This window comes from Neovison vison, chromosome 1, assembly GCF_020171115.1.
Source record: "Neovison vison isolate M4711 chromosome 1, ASM_NN_V1, whole genome shotgun sequence".
NCBI classification, from domain to species: domain Eukaryota; kingdom Metazoa; phylum Chordata; class Mammalia; order Carnivora; family Mustelidae; genus Neogale; species Neogale vison.
Genome location: NC_058091.1, coordinates 7,029,175 through 7,054,413, shown reverse-complemented (window position 1 = coordinate 7,054,413; position 25,239 = coordinate 7,029,175). Strand labels below are relative to the sequence as shown.

At 45.7% G+C, this 25,239-nt stretch overlaps 1 protein-coding gene across 2 annotated transcripts in view; it reads right to left on the bottom strand.

The window, feature by feature from the left end:
* Positions 1-25,239, bottom strand: part of PRKN (parkin RBR E3 ubiquitin protein ligase) — a 1,310,068-nt gene that overhangs the window by 19,300 nt on the left and 1,265,529 nt on the right. For both annotated transcript variants that reach the window (XM_044242625.1, XM_044242633.1), the window contains exon 10: positions 18,874-18,957. In XM_044242625.1, the coding sequence (XP_044098560.1) occupies positions 18,874-18,957 (84 nt within the window). The remainder of the gene's footprint in view (positions 1-18,873; positions 18,958-25,239) is intronic.

Sequence of the window (25,239 nt, the reverse complement as noted above, 5' to 3'; positions counted from 1 at the left end):
TTCTCTTTGTCCTTATTATCTCTGAGTGTCCCCCTGCACCTTCCACCTCGGGCCTGCCTTCCTCTTGGTCAGGACAGAGCCACCAAGGAGGCCCTCAGGGGGCCACAGCACCTCATCAAAGTTGCCCTTACTGCTTCCTGGCTTCTTCTGTTGGATCCACATGGAAGAGGGAGATGATGGACCACCATCATCTCTCACTGAGACCCACATCACGGCTATAGCTCTCGCTGACACTGGGGAACCGAGAAACACAGCCCCGGAACATCCTTCTAGTGGGCTATGCGTGCCCAAGTGACAGTTTGTGTTAGACCTTTGACTAACAATCCCAGGGAAAAGGGCTGTTATCAAGCCCTTTCTAAGGACATGAGCGTGTCTTAGCCTAGCATTCTTTTGGAGTGTCTTCAATACTGCTGTTCAAATCCCTCTGGAATGATTGCAAGCAATGGCCAGATGCCCACGGCTTCAGGACCATGGAAAGGGTTTTTTTTTTGTTGTTGTTGTTTATTTGTTTGGTTTTTTAAATAAATACAGATTCTTATGCTCACACCCTGGGGATCCGGATTCAGTAGGTCTGGATTTGAATCTTTAAGAACAGCTGGGGGGTTGTGAGTTGCTGGGAGGTTTGGGGCCATCTCCCTCGGTTGGCTGGATAAACTTTTTCTCTGTTAGACTTCAGTCTTGAGCTACAAAGCAGGGCTTTGTTACTGTGTTGCCAGCTGTGAAGGTCTTGGGTGATTCAGCATTATCACCCTCCCCTGCCATGGGCTGTGTCTCATATAGGACAGTGTAACGATTAGGTTAACTTCATGGGCCTCTGTGCCCGCTTACTGTTGGCCCATCAAGAGATGGGATGTTGTGTGCTGTGGGGGTGGGAGTGGAATGGGACAATTCCCTCTTCTCACATATTAGATGGCTGGAAACAGCAGTTTCCTGCATTGTCCTATATAACTTCAAAATTGCTTTAGCCAAGGAAAATGTTGGCCTGACAGCCAATCTATGGTTAAAGAGGGGGCCATGGTTTTTGCTTATATGGTGGGGGGAAAAATATTTATTTATTTATTTGACAGAGAAAGACACAGTGAGAGAGGGAACACAAGCAGGGAGAGTAGGAGAAGGAGAAGCAGGGAACAGGGAGCCTGACACCAGGCTTCATCCCAGAACCCGGGATCATGACCTGAGCCGGAGGCAGACACTTAATGATGAGCCACGCAGGCGCCCCTGGAAAAAAAAATTTTTTTAAGATTTTAATTATTTGCGAGAGAGTGAGAGAGCACACACAAGCGGAGGGAGCAGCAGGCAGAGGGAGAGGGAGCAGCAGGCTCTCCGCTGAGCAGGAGCTGAAACCATCACCCCTGAGTTAAGTCCCAGCTTCACTCTTTCCCTGCTGCGTAGCTGGGTGGTGGCCGGACTCAGGCTCGGCTCCTCTGTGATGTGATGAACGTGGTAGATCCTTCCAGGGCTGGTGTGAGTCGGTAAGACAAACGGGCAGAGGAGGTAGTACAAAGCCTGGTACACCTGAACGCGAACTTCCTGCTTCCTGCTCCCATAACCACGATGATTTTGTTGTCATCACCACCATCGTCAGCTTCCTCATCATCCGTCACCTTCCTCATCATCCGTCACCTTCCTCATCATCCGTCACCGCCTTCATCACCATCACCTCTGGCTGACGGAGACGGGAACATCACACTCTGCGCGTTCGTACAAACTCGGAAAGAAGCTGCGAGTCTGGACTGGCCTTCACTGCCTTTTGGACAATGCAGGTAAATCAAAGGGTCCTCAGGCACATTCTAAAATTTGCGCCTGGGGCTTGTTGCTAATATATCTGTAAGTTAGACCACGGAGAGACTGTTCGCACGCGTGTGGTCTTCAGGCTTGAAGCAACTTATCTGTGACATCTGTTTAGACAACATTTGGAAAAGTAAATCCTAATTCTGAAAGTCAAGTTCAAATCTATTTTCCAAAAAGGATGTGATTGCCATTAATCGCTGAAGATATCGTCGGCTTAATTCAGATGTGACTGCTCGGGTGTGTTACTGGAAGGCCACTTCTTGTGAGCAGTCTGCCCCCTGCTGGTGAGTCAGAGCATTGCCTTACCTTTCAGGCCTAAAGGTGACAACAGAATTTGTTCTCACATTTTATTTTTTTTTTTTGTTCTTCTTTATTGTTCTCACATTTTAAAAATGATTACTGTCTCTTTTGGGGTAATATATACACATTATTATTAATCATATATAATTTTAAATAGGAACATATATTAGTAATTTCTATGTATGTATTATATACCTATGGATATAGACACAGAACATATATATGTATTTAAGAACTCATTGGAGCACTGGCATGTGATAGAGTGTCTGACTGAGGGATGTGCTAGGCTACACTCTCACCACTGAGTTCCAAACTTCATGGGCCACACTTTCAAACGAAATTTAGAAGAATATTTTAATGACAATAACAACGGCAATTTCTGCCAGATGTGCAATATGTATGTTGGGCTGGATGTCTACAGTCCTGCCCAGTGGGACCTTAAGTGCTTCGCAGAAGGAAAGCAAAATAAAGAATGTCTATTAGCCTATTCTGAGATTGATGGAGAAATGGAACAGCATAAATATTAAGTAGTAAGATTATTAATAGCTATCACTTATCAGACTTTTTAAAAAAAGATTTTATTTATTTATTTGACAGAGAGACAGATCACAAGCAGCAGAGAGGCAGGCAGAGAGCGAGGGGGAAGCAGGCTCCCCTCCCAGCAGAGAGCCCAATGCGGGGCTCCATCCCAGGACCCTGAGATCATGACCTGACCCGAAGGCAGAGGCTTAACCCACTGAGCCACCCAGGCGCCCCTATTGGGTGTTTTAAAGTGCTTTGTGTTCCAACTATTATTACGAGTTGACATATGGGGAATCATCTACACTTGATCAAGGAAGATAAGCTAATTTGGATTTTTGGTAACGAAGATCTCTAGTTCATGGCTTGCTTAGCGAAGTAATTAACTAAAATTTCAACATAGACGTGGGATTTTGAATATGGAAGCACCACTCACGCAAAACGGAAGCCAGAGCAGAGAACACAGCCTTGGCCTTGTGTCAAATGAGGCCATCCTAGTTGAAAGCAGACTATTACTTTTGCTGTAGCTGACACCAAAATCTATTCATTCCGGAAGCAAGTGTCGGGCACCTGTGATGTGCGAGACACTGTCCCAGGTACTAGGGACGCATTAGCAAACAAAAGGGATGACAAACAATCAAACAACAAACCAAAACATCCCTGCCTGTGGCACTTCCATTAGCAGAAGGGGGCTTCTCCGACGGGCAGGGTCCCTGAAACACAGAATCGCTGCATGACCTCCCGACAGCACCAGCCCAGTTTCTGAATCAGGTCTGGGTGGGGCCCAAGAGCTTGCGGTGTATGTACACAGGGGTGGGGATGGATGGGGACAGATCTGTTTCATCCCGCACACACACTGATTTGTCAGGCTCTCAGCTCAGCATTATGTGTGCATCATTTCAATAAATCTGCCCGATTTTACAGTATCCCATTACAGACGAGGAAAGCATGGCGTCGAGAGGTAACATGAGGCACTTAATAACGGCTACAACTAACGTATGGGTCAAGATTCTCCAGGGAGACCTAACCAACAGGATATGTATATGTATGTATGTATGTATAAAATATACAGATTCATTTTAAGGAACTGGCTCCTGGGATTGTTGGAGCTGGCAAGTCCTCTATTTGTAGGGCAGGCGAGCAGGGTTCCTGTTTTACAGTCTTGAGGCAGCATTCTTTCTTCTCTGGAAAACCTCCATCTTTGCTCTTAAGAGTCTCAACTGATTGGTTGAGGCCCACCACATTATGGGTACCTCTTTTACTTAAAGAAATAAACACCTGGAAATGGAATGTTGGCCAAATCTAAAAAAGCGTTCACATCAATGACTAGACTAGCATTGGACAGACCCACTGGGCTCCACTGCCTAGGCCAGGGTCACAGAAAGTAACCACGACGTGGTTACAGAAAGTAACCATGTCGTGGCTGAAACTCCTTTTCAAGACCAGCTCTGTTGGACTTCAAAACCCTTCTGCCTTGCCTTGGATTCCTCACAGAATAAGGCCGGGCCGACGAGAGATGCCCAAGCAGTTCTCGCTGAGAGAAAGGAAATGAAAATTTGGAAAACAGAAGTGAGCGATTTAAACGTGCAAGCCCTTTGGGCTTGCGCTGGGCGGGGGCTTAATTTGTTAGGAGGTCATCACATGGAGCAGAAGAACCATTTCCCCACCAACGGCCATCCAGCGGTCCTGCGTGTGACATGAATTCTCCCCGCCCCCCGCCCCATTGTTAATCTATCAGTGAGGGATGGATTTACAGCAGCCAGTGGCCAGCTCTCAGCTCTTCATACCTGCCCTTCGCTCAGAGATGCTGCTCCTGTGAAAACTGTCCTTTGATTCTCCTGTCCCTGTGGTCAGTCCTAAGTGGTAAATGCTCCTTGTCCTACCCCCGTCCCCCGCCCCAATTTCATTTTGGCCGCTGGTTCTTGCCAAGTGTCTTTTCCCTTAAGGATTTAGCGCCATCTGGTGAAGGAGCGGGTGCTCTGCAGACATGTGTCCCCTCTTCCCGTGGCTTCCCACAGAATGTCCTCCTTGGGAGGAGAGAAAAGTCTCTGGTGTGGGGTGTGTTTGTGGGGATGGGGGGTGAGGGGGTGCATTGTGTATGTGGGGTGTGTGTGTGTGTGTGTGTGTGTGAGGTTCTGTCTGTTACACAGGATACAGACCAGCAAAGAAGGGATAGGAGCCTCCATCTGGCCCTTCTCTAGCAGGTTGGCCGGGATTCCTGCTCCCCTCCGGGATCCAGAAGCCACAGAGGCAGCCCCCTGGCCATGAGCCTGCCCCTGCCTAGGGAGGTGTTCAGAGCCGGGCTGCTGAGGATGGGGGACTCTGGGAAGCTGTCTGGGCGGAGGGCCAATCTCTGGTTGGGGCTGAGGTAAGGGAGCTCAGGCCGCCTGGTCGATTGTGTCCCAAGCTGGGGAGGCTTCCAGAGAGAGGGGGAGGCCGCACGGGAGAGGCTGGGCCCCAGGAAGTGCTGCAGCCAGGGGCCCAGCGCGGGCTCTTCCTGGACTGAAGGCTCCGGACAACAAGGAAGCAGTCTGCAGGGCGGGAGGGTCCCGGGCGAGACAGAGACCGGCTCTGTGTGGTCAGGTCTGCCTCTGAGGCCTGGCCCGTGTGTCAGAGTGCGCGTGCATGTGCGTGTGCGTGTGTGTACGCGTGTGCCTGCACGCCTCCCTTTGTCCTTTGGTGTCATCTTTCATTTTCTCTCTCTGTCATGCCTGACATTTTCAGCATTCAGCCTTAAAAATACCCGAAGCCCAGGTTTTACCGTTTTGCAGTACTTTACAACCTATAAAGTGATTCATATGCCTGCTCGTTTCCTTATTTATAGCTCAGGAGATCTGACTGGCCCCAGGCGGCAGGGGAGGGACAACGGCTGCTAGAATCTGAGGGACTTGCTTGCAGGTGGGGAAGATGGGAACCAGTTCCGGGGAGTGAGTACCAGCCCCGCTCCCCTCGCAGGCTAAGTGCTTGGGAAATGGGTGACAGAGGGCACGGAGTGGGGGGGTCCAAGCACTCACTCGGCTCCCTTGGCCCTGAGCCACGTGCTGGGACACACCCGCAGGGGTGCATCACCATCATCGGCGCCCACACCCCGCGCCAGTCCCTGAAGGCTTCAGGGAAGTGGTTACCAATAAAGCTGCTTTACTTAAACCAACAGATGATTCCGGAACTACACACCTAAATAACCGGGACTTGCACTTCTGGGAGAATAAAGCTCACCCGGCTCCCAGTTCTGGAAGGCGCATGTGCGGAGCACAGAAAACGTCCAAGACATAACGGGGATGAGATATGGAGGCAAAACAGATCCAGGTGTCCAGGCTCGTCCGAGCATCCTGGAATCATTCTCCTTCCCAGGGAGGCACCCCTCCTGGCCTCTGGCTGAACCCCCGAGGAGGAGGGGGAGGCTGGGGTAGGGACCACAGCTGAGTGGGGCGCGACTGGACTATTTGCTTGGCTCCAGCCTGGGGATCCCCGTGCAGGTGCCCTGGGCACCCCTCCTTCTACCTGCTGAACACCTGCTCTCCGACGTCCAAGCGAGCCGGCGCCCCCTGCACTCCCCGATTTTGCCGCAGTGTTTCTTCGTCCAGGGAAGGGCACCACCGTCTGCCCAAGTCAGAAGTCCGAGCACTGACTTGAACTTCTGCTTCTATCATCCTGTCTTCTTGCTCATTGACAGGGTCCGCAGCCCCGACGTCCAACCCCGACGTCCAACCCCACATCTCGGTCGTCCTGGCTGCCCTCCCCAGTACACCGGGCATCTCTCAGGGCTTGCATCTGGTGGTGGACGGCTGCCACACTGGGCCCCACAGCAGCTGCTGGGAACTTGGGTTGCTGCTGGTTCTCCACTGAGACGCTATCCAGCACTTTCCCTCAGAGAGTACTTGTGGATGTGGGGACAGGCCACCTCCAGTGACACAGATGCACGCTAAATGCCAGCCTCTGGTTCCCCTGCAAGTCGAGAGCCACCTGACTTCCCAGCTCCAGCCCGTCTTCCATGCAGACGGAGTTGCCGCCTCCTTCTGCTCAGTCCTGCCTCCTGCTGCTGCCCCGCTGCTGCCCCGGACAGCACTTCCCAAGACCCTCCTGTGTGCAAGTCTCAGAGGCTGTTTCCCTGGGAACCTGACCTATGGGGGCTCCGTCTATGGCAGGAGCCGTCCTAAGGACACCAACTGGAGGTAGAGACCTACCGGCTGGTGGCCATAAAAGAGGCTGTTACTGGTGGCCAGCGAGCACCGGCAGCCTCGAGGGGGTCCGGAGCTGCAAAGCGCCATGCAGAGGGCTGGGCTGCCTTGAGAGCATCCTGTCTCTGGCCATGCACCCATGGTGTTCAATGTCTGTGCTGGGAAAGACCACAGGGAGCCTACTGCAAGCCAGAGGAGAGTCACAAGGATGGTATCTGGGGCTCTGCCGCTGCGAGTTAGGCACCATGAATAAAGCTCCTGGCGTGCTTCGGAGCCCTGCGGGGCTGGAGCGCTCACGCAGCAGTCCTTGTGATAGCGAATGGTCATGGTCAGTAGTCGTGGCTTCAGTATGGCACACGACCCCGAGTTTGGACCATTGGGGATGAGAGGGATGCAAAAGTCTGGCCCCTGTGATGCAGAGGGACTCGGCAGGACCGTGCCTGCTCCCGAGCTCCTTACAGGACCGTCGGAGCTGCCCCACCGTTCAGCCCTGCTCCCGTCGCTCTGCACGGAGCTCCCCAGAGCGCCCTCCGCACACCTGCTCTCAAACCCCCGGTCACAGCGTCTGCTTCCAGAAAACTATTACAGTTCCCTTCTGTTTCTCCTACTGCAGCTGGTGATTCTTTTTTTTTTTTTTTTAATGATTTGTTTATTTTTAGAGGGAGAGAAAGAGGGAGAGCACGAGCAGGGGAAGGGACAGAGGGAGAGGGAGACGGAGAATCCCAAGCAGCCTCCCTACTGAGTGCAGAGCCCAATCACCCTGAGATCCTGACCTTAGTGGAAACCAAGAGTCAGATCCTCAACCAACTGTGCCACCTGGGCACCCCTCTGGCGATCTTTCAAAAACACCCATCTGACGGGGTCGAACTTCTTCAAATCCTTCAACACCTTTCCAGTGCCCTTAGTTCCCACTTCCTTGACATGGCACATAAGAGCCTTTATTGGCTACCCTCTGCTTGTTTCTCCAGCTCGGTCTGTTGCTACTGCCGCCAACACCTTATGCCGTGATCCCACTGAGCTGCTCTCGCTTCTCTGAACACGCCATTCTCCATCTCTAGAACTCTGCGTACTTCGTCTCTGCCTAGAGCATCCTTAAGTCCTGTCTTTGTCTGGATAGCTCATGTTCTCAGCCTCAGACTTCATTTCTTGTGACCAATTCCTTGAACGTCTTAGAAAACTAGGTGTCACAGCATCCTCAACTTCCCTGATTGTGCCTCTCAGCAAATAGTTTTTAAGTATTTGCTTATTTGTTTTTCTATGTCACTAGATTATGAACCTCATATATTACCCTGAGATAGAGAGAGAGAACCCTTCAGTTCTACTCAATTTACAATACAGAGTCACCACTTATAGTCACCAGGTTATATATGTGATCATTGGAGTTTATATCTTATAGCTGAAAGTTTGTACCCTTTTACCAACCTCTCCCTATTTTTCCCATCCTCTAACCCTTTTCTACTTTTCTACTCCCTGTTTCTATGAGTCTGAGTTTTGTTTTTCTTTTTTTATTCCACATCTATGTGATACCATGCAGGATTTGTCTTTCTCTGTCTGGCTTATAATGCCCTCCAGTTTCATTCATGTTGTTGCAAATGACTTAATTTCCTTTTTTTAAAAAAGACTGAATAATATCTCATTGCATATATATACATATATATTTTTTCCTTCTTTAAGCTTTCATCTGTTGACAGATACTTAGGTTGTGTCTGTGCCTTGGCTACTGTGAATAACGCTGCTATGAACATGGGAATGCAAATATCTTCTTGAGATGATTTTCCTTCCTTTGAATATAGACTCAGAAGTGGAAATGCTGGATCATACAGAAGTTCTAATTTGAATTGTTTGGGGGCCCTCCATTCTGTTTTTCATAGTTCCTTTTCTCCACACCTTTGCTAGCATTTGTTATATCTTGTCTTTTTGATTTGAATTTCCCTGATGTTTAATGTGGTTTTGATTTGAATTTCCCTGATGTTTAATGATGTTGAACAGCTTTTCATGTACCTGTTGGCCATTTGTATGTCTGATTTTTGCATACTGACACCCTGCAACTTTACTGAAGTCGTTTATTAGTTCTAACAGGTTTTTGGTGAATCTTTTGGGTTTTCTGTATATAAAATCATGCCATCTGTAAATACAGATCCTACTTTTTCCTTTCTTATTTGGATACCTTTTATTTATTTTTCTTGGTTAATTGCTCTTGATGGGACTTCCAGTACTATGTTGAATAAAAATGATGGACATCCTTGTCTTGTTCCTGATCTTAGAGGAAAAACTTTTCCACTTTTCACCATTGAGTATGATGTTACCGGTGAGCTTGTCCTAGATGGCCTTTGTTATGCTGAGCTATGTTCTCGATACACAGTTTGTTGAGTGTTGTTATCAGGAATGGATGTTAAATTTTGTCAAGCGCTTTTTCTCCATCTATTGAGAAGCTCATATGATTTTTATCCTTCATTTTGTTAACGTATTATGTTGACTGGTGGATGTTGAACCATACTTACATTTCTGGAATAAATCCCACTTGATCATGGCATGTGATCCTCTTGCTGTATTATGGAATTGGATTTGCTAATATTTGGTTGAGGATTTATGGATCTATGCTCATCACGGATATTGACCTGTAATTTCCGTTTTGGTAATTCTCTCGTCTGGATTTGGCATTAGGGTAAAGTTGACCTCGTAAAATGAGTTTGGAAGTATTCCCTTTCTATTTTTTGGAAGTCTTTGAAAAGAACTAGTGGCAGTTCTTTACACATTTGCTTGAAGTCACCAGTGAAGCCATCCTGATCCCGGACTTTTGTTTGTTGGGAGGTATTTTTTGTTTGTTTATTTTTTAAGATTTTAACTATTTATTTGACAGAGAAGGAATGAGTGGGGTTGGGGACAGAGGCAGAGGAAGAGGAAGAAGCAGACTCCCTGCTGAGCAAGGAGCCTAATTAGGGCCTCCATCCCCGGACCACAAGATTTTGACCTGAGCCCAAGGCAGAAGCTTAACTGATTGACCACCCAGGGGCTTGGGAGGTTTTTGTTACTGATTCAGTCTTCTTACTGGTAATTGGTCCATTCAGATTTTTTATTTCTTCATGATTCAATCTTGTATAATTGAATTGTATGATTGAATTGTATGTTTTTTCTTCTTTTCTTCTAGGTTGTCCAAATCCAGGTGAATAATTGTTCATAGTTTCATGATCTTTTGTATTCCTGTGGTATCAGCTGTATGGCCTCCTTTCATTTACGATTTTATTTATTTCAGACCTTTCTTTCTTGGCAAGTCTAGTAAAGGTTTGCTAATTTTGTTTATCTTTAAAAAACCCAGCTTTGATTTTACTGTTGTTTTCTGTAATCTTTTTGGTCTCTATGTCATTTATTTATTTAAAGATTTATTTGACAGAGAAAGAGCAGGAGAGCATAAGCAGGGTGAGTGGCTGGGGGAGAGGGAGAAGCAGGATTCCCATTGAGCAGTCATGACCCTAACTACTCACGTTGGGCTTGGTTTGTTCTTAATTTTGTTGCTCCTTGATGTGTCAAGTTAGATTGTTTATTCGAGATTTTTATTGTTGTTTCTTGAGGTAGGCATTTCATTTCAGTTTGAAGAACTCCCTTTAACATTTTTTTCTAAGGCCAGTCTAGTGGTCATGGACTTCATCAGCTTTTGTTTTTCTGGAAAACTCTCTCTTTCAGTCCTAAAGGACAACTTTGCTGTGTAGAGAATTCTTGGTTGGCAGTTTTTTTTTTTTTCTCTCAGTACCCTGAATATATCACCTTACTCCCTTCTGGCTGGCAAAGTTTCTGCTGAAAAATATGCTGACAGTCCTCTGGGAATTCCCTTGTACATAAAAAGTTGCCTTTTTCTTGCTGCTTTTAGGATTCTCTTCTTGTCTTTAACTTTTGACAATATACAATGTGTCTTGATAAGGATCTCTTTAGATCTTATTCAGTACATTTTGAACTTCCTGGATGTGTTTATCTGCTTCTTTCACTAGGTTAGGGAAGTTTTCAGCCATTATTTCTTTGAATAAGCTTTCAGACTTTCTCTCTTCTCCCAGTAGGACCCCTAAAATCTAGATACTGGTCTCCTTGATGATGTCCCATAAGTTCTTCAGGCTATCTTCATTTTTAAAATTCTTTTTCTTTTTCTTTCTTTCTTTTCTTTTCTTTTCTTTTTTTTTTTTAAGATTTTATATATGCTCACAAGAAGGGGGAAAGGCAGAGGGAGAGAGAGAAGCAGGCTTCCCACTGAGCAGGGAGTCTCATGTGGAGTTTGATTCTGGGACCCCGAGATCATGCCCTGAGCCAAAGGCAGATGCTTAACTGGCTGAACCACCCAGGTGCCCCTGAAATTCTTTTTCCTTTTTGCTGCTCTGGTTGGATGAGTTCCACTTGACTGTCTTTGAGCTAAATGATCCTTTCTTCTACTTCATCTAACCTGATGTTGAACCCCTCTAGTGTATTTCTCAGATCAGTTATTGTATTTTTCAGCTTTGTGACTTCTGTCTGGTGTTCTTTGTTTTCTATCTCTCTGTTGGAATTCACAGTTTATTCATGCTTTGCTTTCCTGACATTGGAGCATCTTGATGACTGTTATTTTGAACTCTCTATTGGCTAAATCACTTATCTCTGTTTCACTAAGATTTGTTTCTGGAAATTTATCCTGTTCTTTTGTTTGGTATATATTCCTCCATTTCTTTATTTTCCTCGACTCTCTGTGTTAGTTTTTGTGCATTAGATAAAACAGCCACCTCTCTCATTCTTAATAGAGTGGTCTTGTGTAGGAGACGAGTCTTGTTAATTAACCTGGCCCTAGTTCCTAGCTGTCTCTCAAAACTTTGTGTTTGTTTAAGTCTCCTTCTTTGTTCTTCATGGCTTCTCTCATAGTTGAGGGTGTTTCAAGACCTGTCAGGATACCAAGGGGAGGACTGCACTCAGCACCTAGATGCAGGCTAATTAGAAGTGGAACCTTTAGGCAGCAGTGGGAGAATATGCAGTTAAGCCCCTTCCAGGGAGAAACTGGGACATGGATGTTTCTGCTTGTTACCTCTGTGCTGAGCCCAATATAGAACCAGAGTGGTGGTGGTGCTCTTGCATCTGTTATGAACTGTTTCTTTGTTTGCCACAGTCTGGTGGGAATGGTGATCGCAAATCCCCTTGGCTGTTAAAGCCAGGCGATCAATCCAGGTGCCTGGACTTTAGGTAGAAGCTGTGAAAACTGGGGTGCCAGATTGTGTACAAGCTCCTTCCAAGAAGATACTAGCCACTTCCTTCATTTATTAATAGGCAAAAGGGAGGTGGGAAAAGTATCTGCTGGCTTCAATTGTCTCTGGGGAAGATTGCAGTTAGCCCTATGCTGTCAAATTTGAAGCCTTGCTCAGATGGCAGCTTTTAAAGTATTTTGATAAGCCGCTTTTAAGAAAAATGGGAGACAGTATTTTTTCCTGCTTCCTCTGTGCTGAGCCCTGGGGAGAGAGCTAGTTAAGAACTGCTTCTTTGTATATCATCAATCCTCAGTTTGTTTCCCGAGATTAAGAATCTCTTATGGTTTGTCTCTGGTTTCATCTCGTTTCATTTTTTCCTTCCCTTCCCCCATGATCTTCTGCCTTGTTTCTCAAATTCCTCATATCAGTGGGATCATATGATATGAGATCATATGATATATCATATCACATAATAATTGTCTTTCTCTGATTGACTACTTTTGCTTAGCATAATACCCTCTAGTTCTATCCACATAGTTGCAAAAGCCAATATTTCATTTTTGATGGCTGTATAATATTTCATCATGTGTGCGTATACACACACACACACACACACACACACACACATCATATCTTCTTTATCCATTCATCTGTATGGACATTTAGGCTCTTTCCATAGTTTGGCTATTGTGGACATTGCTGCTATATGCGGTACACATGCCCCTTCTGATCACCACATTTAAATCTTTGGGGTAAATTCCCAGTAGTGCAATTGCTGGGTCATAGGGTAGCCCTATTTTCAACTTTTTGAGGAACCTCCATACTGTTTTCCAGAGTGGCTGCATCAGCTTGTATTCCCACCAACAGTGTAGTAGGGTTCCCCTTTTTCTGCATCTTGCCAACATCTGTCATTTCCACTCTTGTTGATCTTAGACATTCTGACTGGTGTGAGGTGGTATCACATTCTGGTTTTTGATATGTATTTCCCTGATGCCAAGTGATGTTGAGCATTTTTTCATGTGTCCATTGGCCATCTGGATGTCTTCCTTGCAGAAATGTCTGTTCATGTTTTCTGCCCATTTTTTGATTGGATTATTTGTTCTTTGGATGTTGAGTTTGATAACTTCTTTGTAGATTTTGGATACTAGCCCTTTATCTGATATGTCATTTGCAAATATCTTCTCCCCTTCTGTCCATTGTCTTCTGGTTTTGCTGACTATTTCCTTTGCTATGCAAAAGTTTTTTATCTTGATGAAGTCCCAACAGTTCATTTTTGCTTTTGTTTCCCTTAACTTTGGAGACATGTCTAGCAAGAAGTTGCTCCAGCTGAGATCAAAGAGGTTGCTGCCTGTGTTCTCCTCAAGGATTTTGATGTATTCCTGTCTCACATTGAGGTCTTTCATCCATTTTGAGTCTATTTTTGTGTGTGGTGCAAGGAAATGGTCCAGTTTCATTATTCTGCACGTGGCTGGCTTATACCCCTTAAACAAATAATACATTAAAAAAAGGGAATTGATTCTTTGTTTGCTACAGTTCTGTGGGACTCATGGATGGCAGTCTCCCTGGCTGTCAGAGCTAGGGATCAGAAAACCATCCCTTGGGTAAGTGCTACAGAAGTTGGGGTGCAGATTTGTGCACAAGATCCTTCCAAGAGGACACTGGAAGCTTTTGGTGGATTAGAGGGAGAAGGTGAGAGAGGCACCCTCCTGTTTCCTTGGTCTTTGAGGACAATCACAGCCAGTGCTTAGTGCCTGCTACATTAGAAGCCTGGCCTGGAAGCATCAGCTTTGAAAGCATGCAGATAAATCTCCTTCATGGACAGACTGGAAGATGGGAGGCTTTGCCTGCTCCCTCTGTGCTGAGACCTATGAGGACAGATGTGGTGACTGTGGTGTGCCCCATAGGAATTGCTTCTCTGTTTGCTAGAGTCCTGTGGGGGGTCTCACAGTCACAAGTTTTGTTGGTTTTCAGGACTAGGTATTTGACACCCAGTTTTAACAGTTGGGGTGCTAGATGTAGGGTCCAAACCCTTCACCCTTCTGGGAGAAGCTGGGCATTGGGGGTTCTGTCCTGACTGTATGGCACCATGCCAGGAGTGGGGTTTATGGTAAGAGTGTGTCTCAACCTTTCCTACCCATTTTGATGTGGGTATTTTCTCATTCATCCAGTTGTAGGAATCACTCAGCTAGTTTCTGGATCTCTTTCGGAGGGCACTGCCGCATGTGTAGCTGTAGGCTTGGTGCATCTGTGAGGGCAGGAAGCTCAGGAGCCTCCTATGTCACCATCTTGGATGACTCCTCTCCATTCTTGGAGAGTGCTTTCCTGGCTTCATAGTGAGAAGGGAGATTTGGGGATGAAGGAAAGAGCTGTCTTCTTTGAGAAAGCACTTAACGAGTACCTACTATGCCCTAGGCATCCTAGGCACTGGGGGTTATAAAGACAAAAGTGAAGAGACAGGGAAACCATATTTCAGTGCGATGGATGTAGAACAGAAGTATATACAAGTGTCTGAGAGCTTCAAGGAGGTAGTGGAGCAGGCAGATGGCTTCATGCAGGAAATGACATATGATCTGAGTCTTGAAGGTTGTGTAGGAGCTTGGCAGGCAGGGACGCACACACTTCCTTTAGACACTGCAGATCTATTACTCAGAGAGAGCAGCCACTGTCCCCAAACTACTTTAATCGGGTACTGCCACTGGAAATGATTTCCTTTGTGGCTTTGGACAATGCCATTAAAAATCCCGAAGTCTCAGTTTGCCTTCCAGTTGGATAGGGAGAGTAACATCTACTCCTTGAAACCACTGGGAAAATGAATCAATTTATGTGGTTTGCAAGAGCAAGTGTTTACTTATTAGAAAGTCTCCAGAGGGAACATGGGGAGAACACGGGGAGGAGAGCAAGCAGGCAAGAACAAGGGAAACAAGTGGGACTGGACTCTCATTAGCCTGGGATGGATTGATCTTCTGTCATGATTTCCCAAACTCCCAGCAGTCTCAACCTAACGCTTGTTCAATATTTTAAAACCAATTTAAACCCAATTTTTGAGTTTGCTTTTTTTTTAAAAAAAATATTGCATTAATCAAAAAATGCATTAAGTTTAGGGTCAAGCAGCCTAACTGTTGGAAATAAGCTGATTGGGCCCCAGGAGACATGGACTAGCTTGGCTGCATAATGTAATATCAAAGACCAGAAACTACTCAGCTTTTAAGGGTGAACAATGGAGAGTAGCCACAAATACTGAAGGGGAAATCCTTACAGCTGAGTTGAATTGAAAGGAAATGGCAAGAGGGTTCATGAGGGTATTTTGTTAGCATGAGCAAAATTCAGACATGAGGCTGCATCCAAAGCCTTCAGTTCCAAGGGGTGAGGTTGCAATTAGCTTTGTATTGTTGGATGCGTAGTGTCCTCCTGTCAAAGATTTCATGTCAGTGGAATTGCAGAAGTCCTCTGCCTGGAGATCACTGCCATTTGAAAGAAATACAAGGAACAGAAAACAAACCTGTCCTATTAAAATAAGAGTCCTTTCTGTTACTGAATGGAATGGGGTCTTTTAGTTTGATGAAGTAGTTCATGTGGTTCATCCCTTTCCATGTCCAAGAGTAGCTACCATTGATATCAGGAGGCTTGGGGGACTTGGTAAATCGGATCATCAAGAATACACTGGTTATTCTGCATTCTTTCCCCCTCTGGCCTGCCCGTGGCAGGCTGACTCTCAAAGGCTGTGTCGCTAGGACGCTTTCAGGTTGGCTTTTGGTTGGATGTGGAGACATAAGCAAGAGATCCGAGGGCGGGAGAGAGAAGTGGAGATGTCCGTCTTCATTGCCTTCCTGCTTGGGGCCCACTTCTGGTGATGCTGGACCCTCTGAGGTTACACCTCATGTCAAGAGGCCCCACCTCCACGGTTCCAGCCCCCAGGGTTATTCTCTGCGTGACACCATTTCCTTTTGTCTCTTCAGGCCTCGGGATGTCATGGCTGCTGATGCTGCCCTCAGAGGCCCTCCACACTGTGTTGGGTTCTTGTGACTCTTCCTCACCACTGTAGGTCATCCATGACCTTTTAGTTAAAATCTCTTCGTGTGTGCATTGGAGTTGGATTCTGTTTCCGGTAGGAGCCTAATAAACCAGAGACATGTGGGGAAAAGCGCAGCAACACCCCCAAGAAGTTGCCTTCTGTTCTCAGGCCACGGTGCACAGGCTCCTCCACTTCAGTTGGTCAGTTCGTTTTGTTTCAAGTAAGAGGAGTATGAGGTTGGTCCAGCAGCTCGAGCGAGGCAGGAGGACTTATGACGGGGCTGCCTCTTTCTGAATTCCTCCCGGAGGCAACTCGGTCCTGAATTAACTATTCTTTTTCTGAATTCCTAGTATACTGATTGTATGGGCCTTGTGGCATCTAATAAAGTCATATAAAGTCTGTGAGAGCAACTACTTCATCCCCGGAGCCTAGAACAAAGCCTGATGGATTATAGGTGTTTAACACATATTTGATGCATGAATAAAATTATGTCTTTTTCTTTATAGATGCAATGATCACTCAAAAGACATCTGTTAAATATCTGTGCACCAGACAAGATATTTGCCTCGGCATCCTTGTCCATGCAGTATTTTCTGCTGGATTTTTTTTTTTTTTAAATCATCCTTAACCCACTGTCCTTTTGACAGACTCTAATCAACCTTCTGTGACTTTTTTGAGGAAGGGTTATACAAAGCTATAGATTTCTTAAACTTTATTTTAGCATATTACTCTTGTTCTATATTTTTTCTCTAAGTCTCCCCTATGACACTTTCATGTGTCTCTGAGGAAAAACATATCTGCAGGGGCACCAGGGTGGCACAGTGGGTTAAATATCTGACACTTGGTTCAGGTCATGATCTCATGGTTGTGGGATTGAACCTGGTGTCAGGCTCTGCACTCAGCAGGGCATCTGTTTGAGATTCTCTCTCTCTGCCTCTCTCTACCCCATCCCCTTGCTCACTCTCTCTCTAAAATAAATAAATAAATCTTAAAAAAAAAATCCTTATCTGCAGTTTTCCAGAAGAAAGTCTGGTGGGCACCTGGGTGGCTCAGTGGGTTAAGCCTCTGCCTTTGGCTCAGGTCATGATCTTAGGGTCCTGGGACCAAGCCCTGCATCAGGATCCCTGCTCCCCAGGAAGCCTGTTCCCCCCCCCCTCGCCGCCCCCCTTCTGCCTGCCTCTCTGCCTACTTGGGATATCTCTCTCTCTCTGTCAAATAAATAAATAAAATATTAAAAAAAAGAAAGTCTGGTGGATACAAATGTTTGATTTATATATATTTATGTAGACAAATGTTTGTTTGCCAAATTGGTGGTCTTTGCAGAAACAAGCCCCTGGATCCTAGTCACCTCTGCTTAAGGCCAGCTCTAATTTTCTTTCTCCTACTTTCCTGAGTTGAACAATAAGGTTTTAATAGCTTCCAAAAATTCTGGGGAGTTACCTCAGTCTTTAACACCGAGGTTGGTTAGTTCTTTTTGAATGAATAAGGAAGGGGATTATCAGGTAGGTTAGGCTCTTGGACAACTTCAAGGTTAAGGAATTTTCTCCTTCACCTTATGGCTGCTGTTTTCAAATAGACATTAAGGTATCACTTCTTGGAAGCCTTTGCCCATGTTTGTGGTCCTAAGAATGTACGGATGTACCAGCTTCATTTCTCAGTGCCTTGGTCTAGCCTAGCTCTTCTGGGCTACAGTGGTCCTGAGGCAGGGGCATCTCGGGGTTAATGTTATTCCTGACATCAGCATGCAGTGAGCTTGTATTATGAATGCCACCAGGATAAAATAAAATCACCAGAAAGAGCATTTGCTGCCTCTGTTGCAGAAATGGCAATTCAGATCTGTCTCTCAATATGCTCCTGGCCAACATCTTAGAAGCTGATGAAAAGACCTGAATTCACTAGTTATGTTTATTTGGTTATGTTAATATTAGTAAATAAGTCCACGAGTATCTTAAAAAGATATACTTCTTTATGCTCTGCTTTTAGAACATTCAGGTATATTAAATTCTCTCCTGTAAAATTAAAATGTTCTGAAGTTTCTGTGTCTATTTATGAGGCTCCTGTCAATAAAGTTAACTAAAAGATTTATCTGGGCAGACTGGATATTTAAAACCTCGTTTACATCTCTATCAGTGGAAAAATAATGAGCAAATTCATCAACTGTGCTGAAATTTTTACTCCTTTCCTCTAAGGCTTGGTGGATCATAATTAATAAATAGAAGAAAGTGTATTTGCATTTCCCTAAGCCTGATGTAGTACATTGGAGAGTAAGGTTCAGTAAACAGCTCTTTACCTAATCAAGACCAAAATACAATTTAGCATACTTGATGATATTGCTAAAGAACAGTAATATCCTCGTATCACGTAATATGTCTATGCACATCATTCATGGAGGAAGTTTCACCAATGATTTTACACAAGGCACTTTTGAAAAAAACTATAAATGTGGGATTAAAATTGATTGACCTGACTCAGAAATTGTTACATTGTTTTCTCTCTCCTCCAAAGACTCCTCTGCTCCTGCTATGTTCCTTTTCCGTATTCCGTATACCCCTGGGGAGAGCACGGGCATAGCCCAGGGGTCATCTAGACAAATGTTTGTTTGCCAATTGACAGGAGCCTCATAAATAGACACAGAAACTTCTGCCCTACCCTGAGGAGGTCATTCTGGGCGGATTGTGGGGGTGGGACAGCCAGAGCCCCATTCCCTGCGGCTGTAGGCTACAAGGCTAATTTTGTTGTTGTTGTTGTTGCTGTTTGTTTGTTTGGTTTGGTTTTTGATTTTTTTGTTTTTTTAGATTGGAACCCTTTGACCTTCAGGAAACAGCTCTTGTCTCGCACCCACATCCCGAGCCCTGTTTTGTGGAAGGAGGGGGCACCCTACCTGAGTAACTGCTCCTGAGGCTTCAAAGAGGGTGCCGCATTCACCTTCATGGTACGCCTCCTTACAGTCCCGGCAGAAGACGAACTGCGGAAGAACACACACATGTCAGGGCTGGGTCTGTGGCGGCTCCCGGACCTCACATGTTTTTCCTTCTCCAAGCTCACTACAGACATTCCTCTGACTTGTGTGCTGTTTTCTGCGCCAAAGGACTTTTTGCAAAGAGAAACGAAGTTATATTTCAATGACTTTGTTCGCTCTTTACTAAATAATGTTCCAAGCCCTACAGCAGGGTTCCAAACATGGCTGAGTCATATTTCCTATCTTTATGATGTTTCCCGTCTGGCAGGAGAGACAGTCGTGGGGTGCTGCTGGTGTTAAGATGTGAGCAAAACAATGTTATTCAAGGATTTCACATCCTAGATCTGTTTACACACACACAGAGGATTTATAAGTTCATGTTAATAGACTTAGTTTCTCACGGAAAGCCTATTACAGGAAGCAGAAACCAACTGTGTCCCCTGCGCATTCATATGGTGAAGTCTTGACCCCCGGGACCTCAGGATGGGGTAAGTACGCTAAAATGAAGTCATGAGAGTCGGCCCTGATCCTACGTGGCCAGTGTCTTTAGGAGAGGAGATGGACTGAGAGATGACCACGTGAGGACACAGCGAGAAGGTGGCCATCTGCAAGTCAGGAGGGACACCTCAGGGGAAACCAGCCCTGCTGACACCTTGCTTCTTGGCTTTTAGCTTGTGGGACTGTGAGAAGATAATTGTTGTGGGAGCCCCCCAGTCCATGGTACTTAGTCATGGTGGCGAGGGGTAGCCACTACGTGACCTGGGGTGGGTCTGCTCAGCTGGGGACGATGCCCTGACAAACTTCACACACTGCAGAATGGGAGAGACCTGGGGAGCAACTCCCTGCTCTCCCCCTCCGTCTTCAGGGAAGAAAGCTCAAAAGGGATTGCTGCAAAAGGAAGCTCTTCTCCCACCGTCGGGAACGTGGAGGCCCCTCTAGGCTGACTCGGTCGCCACCAGCCATGCTCCAGAGGTGGCTAAGGGCATGTGCCCTTGTGCCGACACAGGGGACTGAAGTCATCATTCTGTCCCTGCCCTCTGACACCCCTCAGGAAAGGCGGGTTCTAGGTCTCTTCTGCTTAAATATGGACGTGTTCACTACGGTGAACGGTAGGCTGCCATCTGGGCCCAGGCCTGAGGAAACAGGCAGCTTCCGTTCTGGCCAGTGGCTCCCGAGGGGCTGGTGTACAGGGAACCCGAGCCGTGGGCCTCGAGGCCTGGCTGAGCCACCAGCAGGCAGCCGGCACCAACACGGCAGCCCAGCCTCAGAGCCATATTTCCAGGGGACCTTCCAGCCCCCGGATGAGTTGCCCCAGACGGCCCCAGGTGGAACAGAGATAAACCCGGCTTTACAGGCGCTTGCCACAATTACAGCCTTGTCGGGAGAAAGGAAAATAACGCAAAACAAGAACAAGACTGCTGTTGTTTAAAATGACTACGTTTTGGGGTGTTTTTTACACAGCCATCGGGAATGGATAGAGTAATGGCAGCGAGAATCCGGAAGACGCAAAAAAGTTGCAGAGGCTTGAGGTTCTCAAATGAATGTTCTCCAGCACGAGCCAGGAAGTTAGTGCAGTTTTGTTCAGATAAGACTGTTTGGAACTGATAAATACAACCCCAGACAAACAGGGCCCAGAAAAGTCCAGCTCTATCCCCCAACACATCCCCACCTTCCTCGCCTCCGAGAGAACAGCCCATCCCAAGTGGGCTTCCTTCATGCTGTCTTCACCCCAGAAGCGGGCCTCCCTCCTTTCCCAAGTCCAGTTTCTTGTTTCTACAGCTCGTCTGACAATCGTCTCACTCTCTGACAGACTGAACAAGACAGGCAGGTGTTGGATACGGGAAAGGCCTCTGTAGGTAGGAGGCCATCTACCGTCTAAGTAGTCGTTATTTTCCGAGTGCTGAAGTCTTATTTCTTCTCACAGCAAAGAGACTGGCCCCCATTTTGTGGGATTTACACTTTATTTAAAGATTCAGGTTGGTGGGAGACGGGCATGCGTCAGGTTGTCTTGACGCAACACCAACGCCACCGGGATTTAATTTCTGGCCCTTTTTATTTTCCCTGAGCCAAAAGCTAATCCAGTGAACAGCGAATGAAGTGGGTCTTAGGGCTTCCTCTTAGGATGAAAAACAATTTTTAAAAAAAAATTAATGTGTCCGCTCATCTCTGCGTTTGCCCCCGAGCCATGGCTCAGCTGCCACGCGCTGTGCTGGGAAACACGCAGCCTGGACGGTTCAGTCGCGGAGGGGCGCTCCCCGGGTGACTTCAGCCTAGCACCTTCCTCGGAAGCAAGTCTGATCTCTCGGCGTGACAGGGAAAGCGCTTCACATCTTATTAGCTAGTGGATGAGATATAAAATCAGTTTCATGGTCGAGGAACACCCTGGAGGTTGATCAGTTTGTCAGAATAAATAGGCCTTTCCTGACACAAAGACATTAAATCCCTTTCACGCTGGGACTACGAGGCATGGACTAAAAACGTTAGAGAAAAGGAAGAGCGAAGACGGAGGCCTCCCCGCGGCAGCAGGGCAAGAGGCACGCGGAGGCTGGGCGAATCGTCTGGTGGTGATTTCACGTGCGTGGACTTGCTCGTCTGCTTCGTTCCCGCAGTCCGACTTCCACGTGGGGCTATCACGCTGTGGGCTTCCTGGTGAAACAATCTGCACCTTACTCAAACAAAATGGGGAAATATCCAGAAGGTCTGATCTTGGAAATGTGCAGGTTTTGTTTTTAGAGTGGGGGAGAGACAGAAGGAGAGGGAGAGAGAGAAAGAATTGAAGCAGGGTCCTTGCCCAGTGCGTGAGCCCCCTCCAGGGCTCGATCTCACGACCCAGAGATCATGACCTGAGCCGAAATCAAGTGTTGGGCGCTTCACCAACTGTGTCACCCAGGTGCCCTGAAAATGTGCAGGTTTTTAATTATGTTATTCGAAATTCAACCAGGTGCTTATACAAATGCTTAGGCTCTTCAGTTCCCAAACTGTGCGCCGAGGCACTCTGGGGTGCCACAAGAGGCTCATGAGGGTGCAGTGGGATATTTTAAAGTTCTGAGGAAGACACGGTTGACAGTACCTGTTGGACACTGTGAATGACTAACTCAAGGCGGTTCGTGGTGTTACCATGGATTGTGTTGCCCTTCTGATGACCTATCTTTACAGAGCTGGGTTTTTGGTTACTGTGATAGGAAAACATGGGAGCATCTGTGTGCAGCAGGAGATGTAGTTATTTAAGAATGAAATAAAAATATTTTTTCTATTCAATTTATGTCAACTATATTTTCAAATGACTATTGTGTTGCTAAGACATTAATTCTTATTTACGGTACTTGGACTTAAGTATTCAATAAACAAAACTGGTGGACTTAAGTATTTGGTAAACAAAACTACATTTCCTTTGGCTTAGGAACACCAGGAAACACTCACTCGCCGGGGCAGGGCAGACAGAGGAAGGTTGGGGAACTCTGGCTTAGACATACACAAAACTCCTTGAGGTAACGTTTTGGGCCAGTTTTCAAAGACTGCCAAGGGCACAGATATTTCTAGAGAAAGAGCTTGAGAAGACAGATCCATTTTCACACTCAGTGGGCTGACATTGCCTGCCCCCCTGGGCACGTGGATCTTGTTCTAACTAATAACGCAAAAGACTGAAATTTACCTGGGACTTGCTATGAACTAACTGTGGTCTCACATTTGCTAAAGATATCTTACAAGTAAATACTAATTGAATGCAAGGGACTACCAAACAGCTACGCAGTGTACTTTTCCCAGATTATTTTCTCTTGAGATAGATCTGATAAATGCCACCAATTTCTGTAGTTAAAAAAAAAAAAAAATTAAAGACTTTTAAGGGGCACCTGGATGATTCAGTCAGTTAAGCATCCGCCTTCATTTCAGGTTATGATCTGAGGGTCCTGGGATCCAGCCCCGTGTCGGGTTCCCTGCTCAGTGGGGAGTCTGTTTCTCCCTCTACCCCCCACCCCGGCTTGTGCTCTCTCTCTTTCTCTCTCTCAAATAAATAAATAAATAAATAAAATCTTCCCAAAAAAGGCTTTTAAAAATTATAAACATAATACATACTTATAATGTTGGCTCTCTAAACTCTATCCCTTATTAGATTTGATGAGAAAGCAATATATGTGGACTCTATTTCTTAGCTCCTAGACGTTGACTTTCCATGTCAACTTGGCTAGACCGCAATTCCCAGTTATTTGATCAAGCGCTAATGTGGGTGTTTCTATGAAGGTATTTTGTAGGACTATAACATCTATACTCATTTTGCTTTAAGGAGGAGAGATGATCCTAGATAATCTGGGTGTGCCCGATTCAATCTGCTGAAAGGTTTTAAGAGCAGAACTGAGGTTTTCCCCAGAAGGAGAGGGTCTGTCTGGGGAAAACAGCTTCCAACTTGTCAGCCTGCCCTTCTTGAAGACCTGCTTGTGAAGTTAGGGCCAGATATATGGATATGCTGATATATAGATAGATTTATTCATGTATCTATGGATCTATGGGGACAGCTGAGCATATTTTTATATCTACATCCACCTCCCACTGGTTCTGCCTCTCTTTTGGCTGGCTGACATAGCTCAGCTGCTATAGAAAAAATTTTACTAGGTCATTTAATTCTTTTGCAAATGGACTGATATAAAAAAACAAGTACTTGCATTTTCTATGTTATTTGCAAAATGGTAGTTTGAGTCTCTTTTTGTGTGTGTCTTCCATCCCAAGTACCACAAGATATCTGCTCTTAGAAGTCAACACAGTAAAAGAAAAACAGTCAACAAAACAAAGAGGCAACCCACAGAATGGGAGGATATTTGCAAATGATACCACAGACAAAGGGCTGATATCCAAGATCTATAAAGAACTCCTCAAACTCAACACTCAAAAAATAGATAATCACATCAAAAAATGGGCAGAAGATGTGAACAGACACTTCTCCAAAGAAGACATACAAATGGTTAATAGAACCATGAGAAAATGTTCATCATCATGAGCCATCAGGGAGTTTCAAATCAAAACCACATTGAGATACCACCTTACACCAATTAGAATGGCCAAAATTTTTTTTAAAAGATTTTATTTATTTATTTGACAGACAGAAGTCACAGGTAGGCAGAGAGGCAGGCAGAGGGAGAGAGGAGGAAGCAGTCTCCCCTCGGAGCAGAGAGCCTGATGTGGGGCTTGATCCCAGGACCCTGGGATCATGACCTAAGCTGAAGGCAGAGGCTTAACCCACCGAGCCACCCAGGTGCCCCATAGAATGGCCAAAATGAACAGGACAGTAAATAACGTGTGTTGGAGAGGATGTGGAGAAAGGGGAATCCTCTTAACACTGTTGGTGGGAATGCAAGTTTGTGTAGCCACTTTGGAAAACAGTATGGAGATTTCTCAAAAAATTAAAAATAGAGCTACTCTATGACCTGGCAATTGCACCACTGGGTATTAACCCCAAAGAAATAGACATAGTGAAAAGAAGGGCCATCTGTATCCCAATGTTCATAGCAGCAATGGCCACAGTCGCCAAACTGTGGAAAGAGCTAAGCTGTCCTTCAACAGATGAATGGAAAAAGAAGATAAGGTGCATATACACTATGGAGTATGATGCCTCCATCAGAAAAGACGAATACCCAACTTTTATATCAACATGGATGGGCCTGGAGGAGATTATGCTGAGTGAAATGTCAAGCAGAGAGAGTCAATTATCATATGGTTTCACTTATTCGTGGAGCATAAGGAATAACATGGAGGACACTGGGTGCAGGAGAGAAGTGAGCTGGGGGAAATTGGAGGGGGAGGTGAACCATAAGAGACTGTGGACTCTGAGAAACAAACTGAGGATTTTGTAGGGGAGGAGGGTCGGGGGTTAAAAGAGCCTGGTGGTGGGTATAAAGGAGGGCACATATTGCATGGAGCACTGGGTGTGGTGCATAAACAGTGAATCTTGGAACACTGAAAAAATAAAATAAAGTTAAAAAAAAAGTTGACAACTCAAAAAAAAAAAAAGTCAACACCAGTGATGAATCCCTGAACTCTACCTCTGAAATTAATAATACACTATATGTTAATTAACTGAATATAAATTAAATTAAATTTTAAAAAAAGAAGTAAATACCAGGAACAAGGTTATCACTTCCAACAGCGGGACTGTGTCCCTTTACTTGACAATGAATATGCTAATCTGATTCATTTTTCTCTTGGATTAACTGCCTGGGAGGTTCATGCCCAAACTCTTCACCTAACTGTAGGAACTAGCTCATCCCAAGTGCCTACAACATACAACTTCAAAACAAC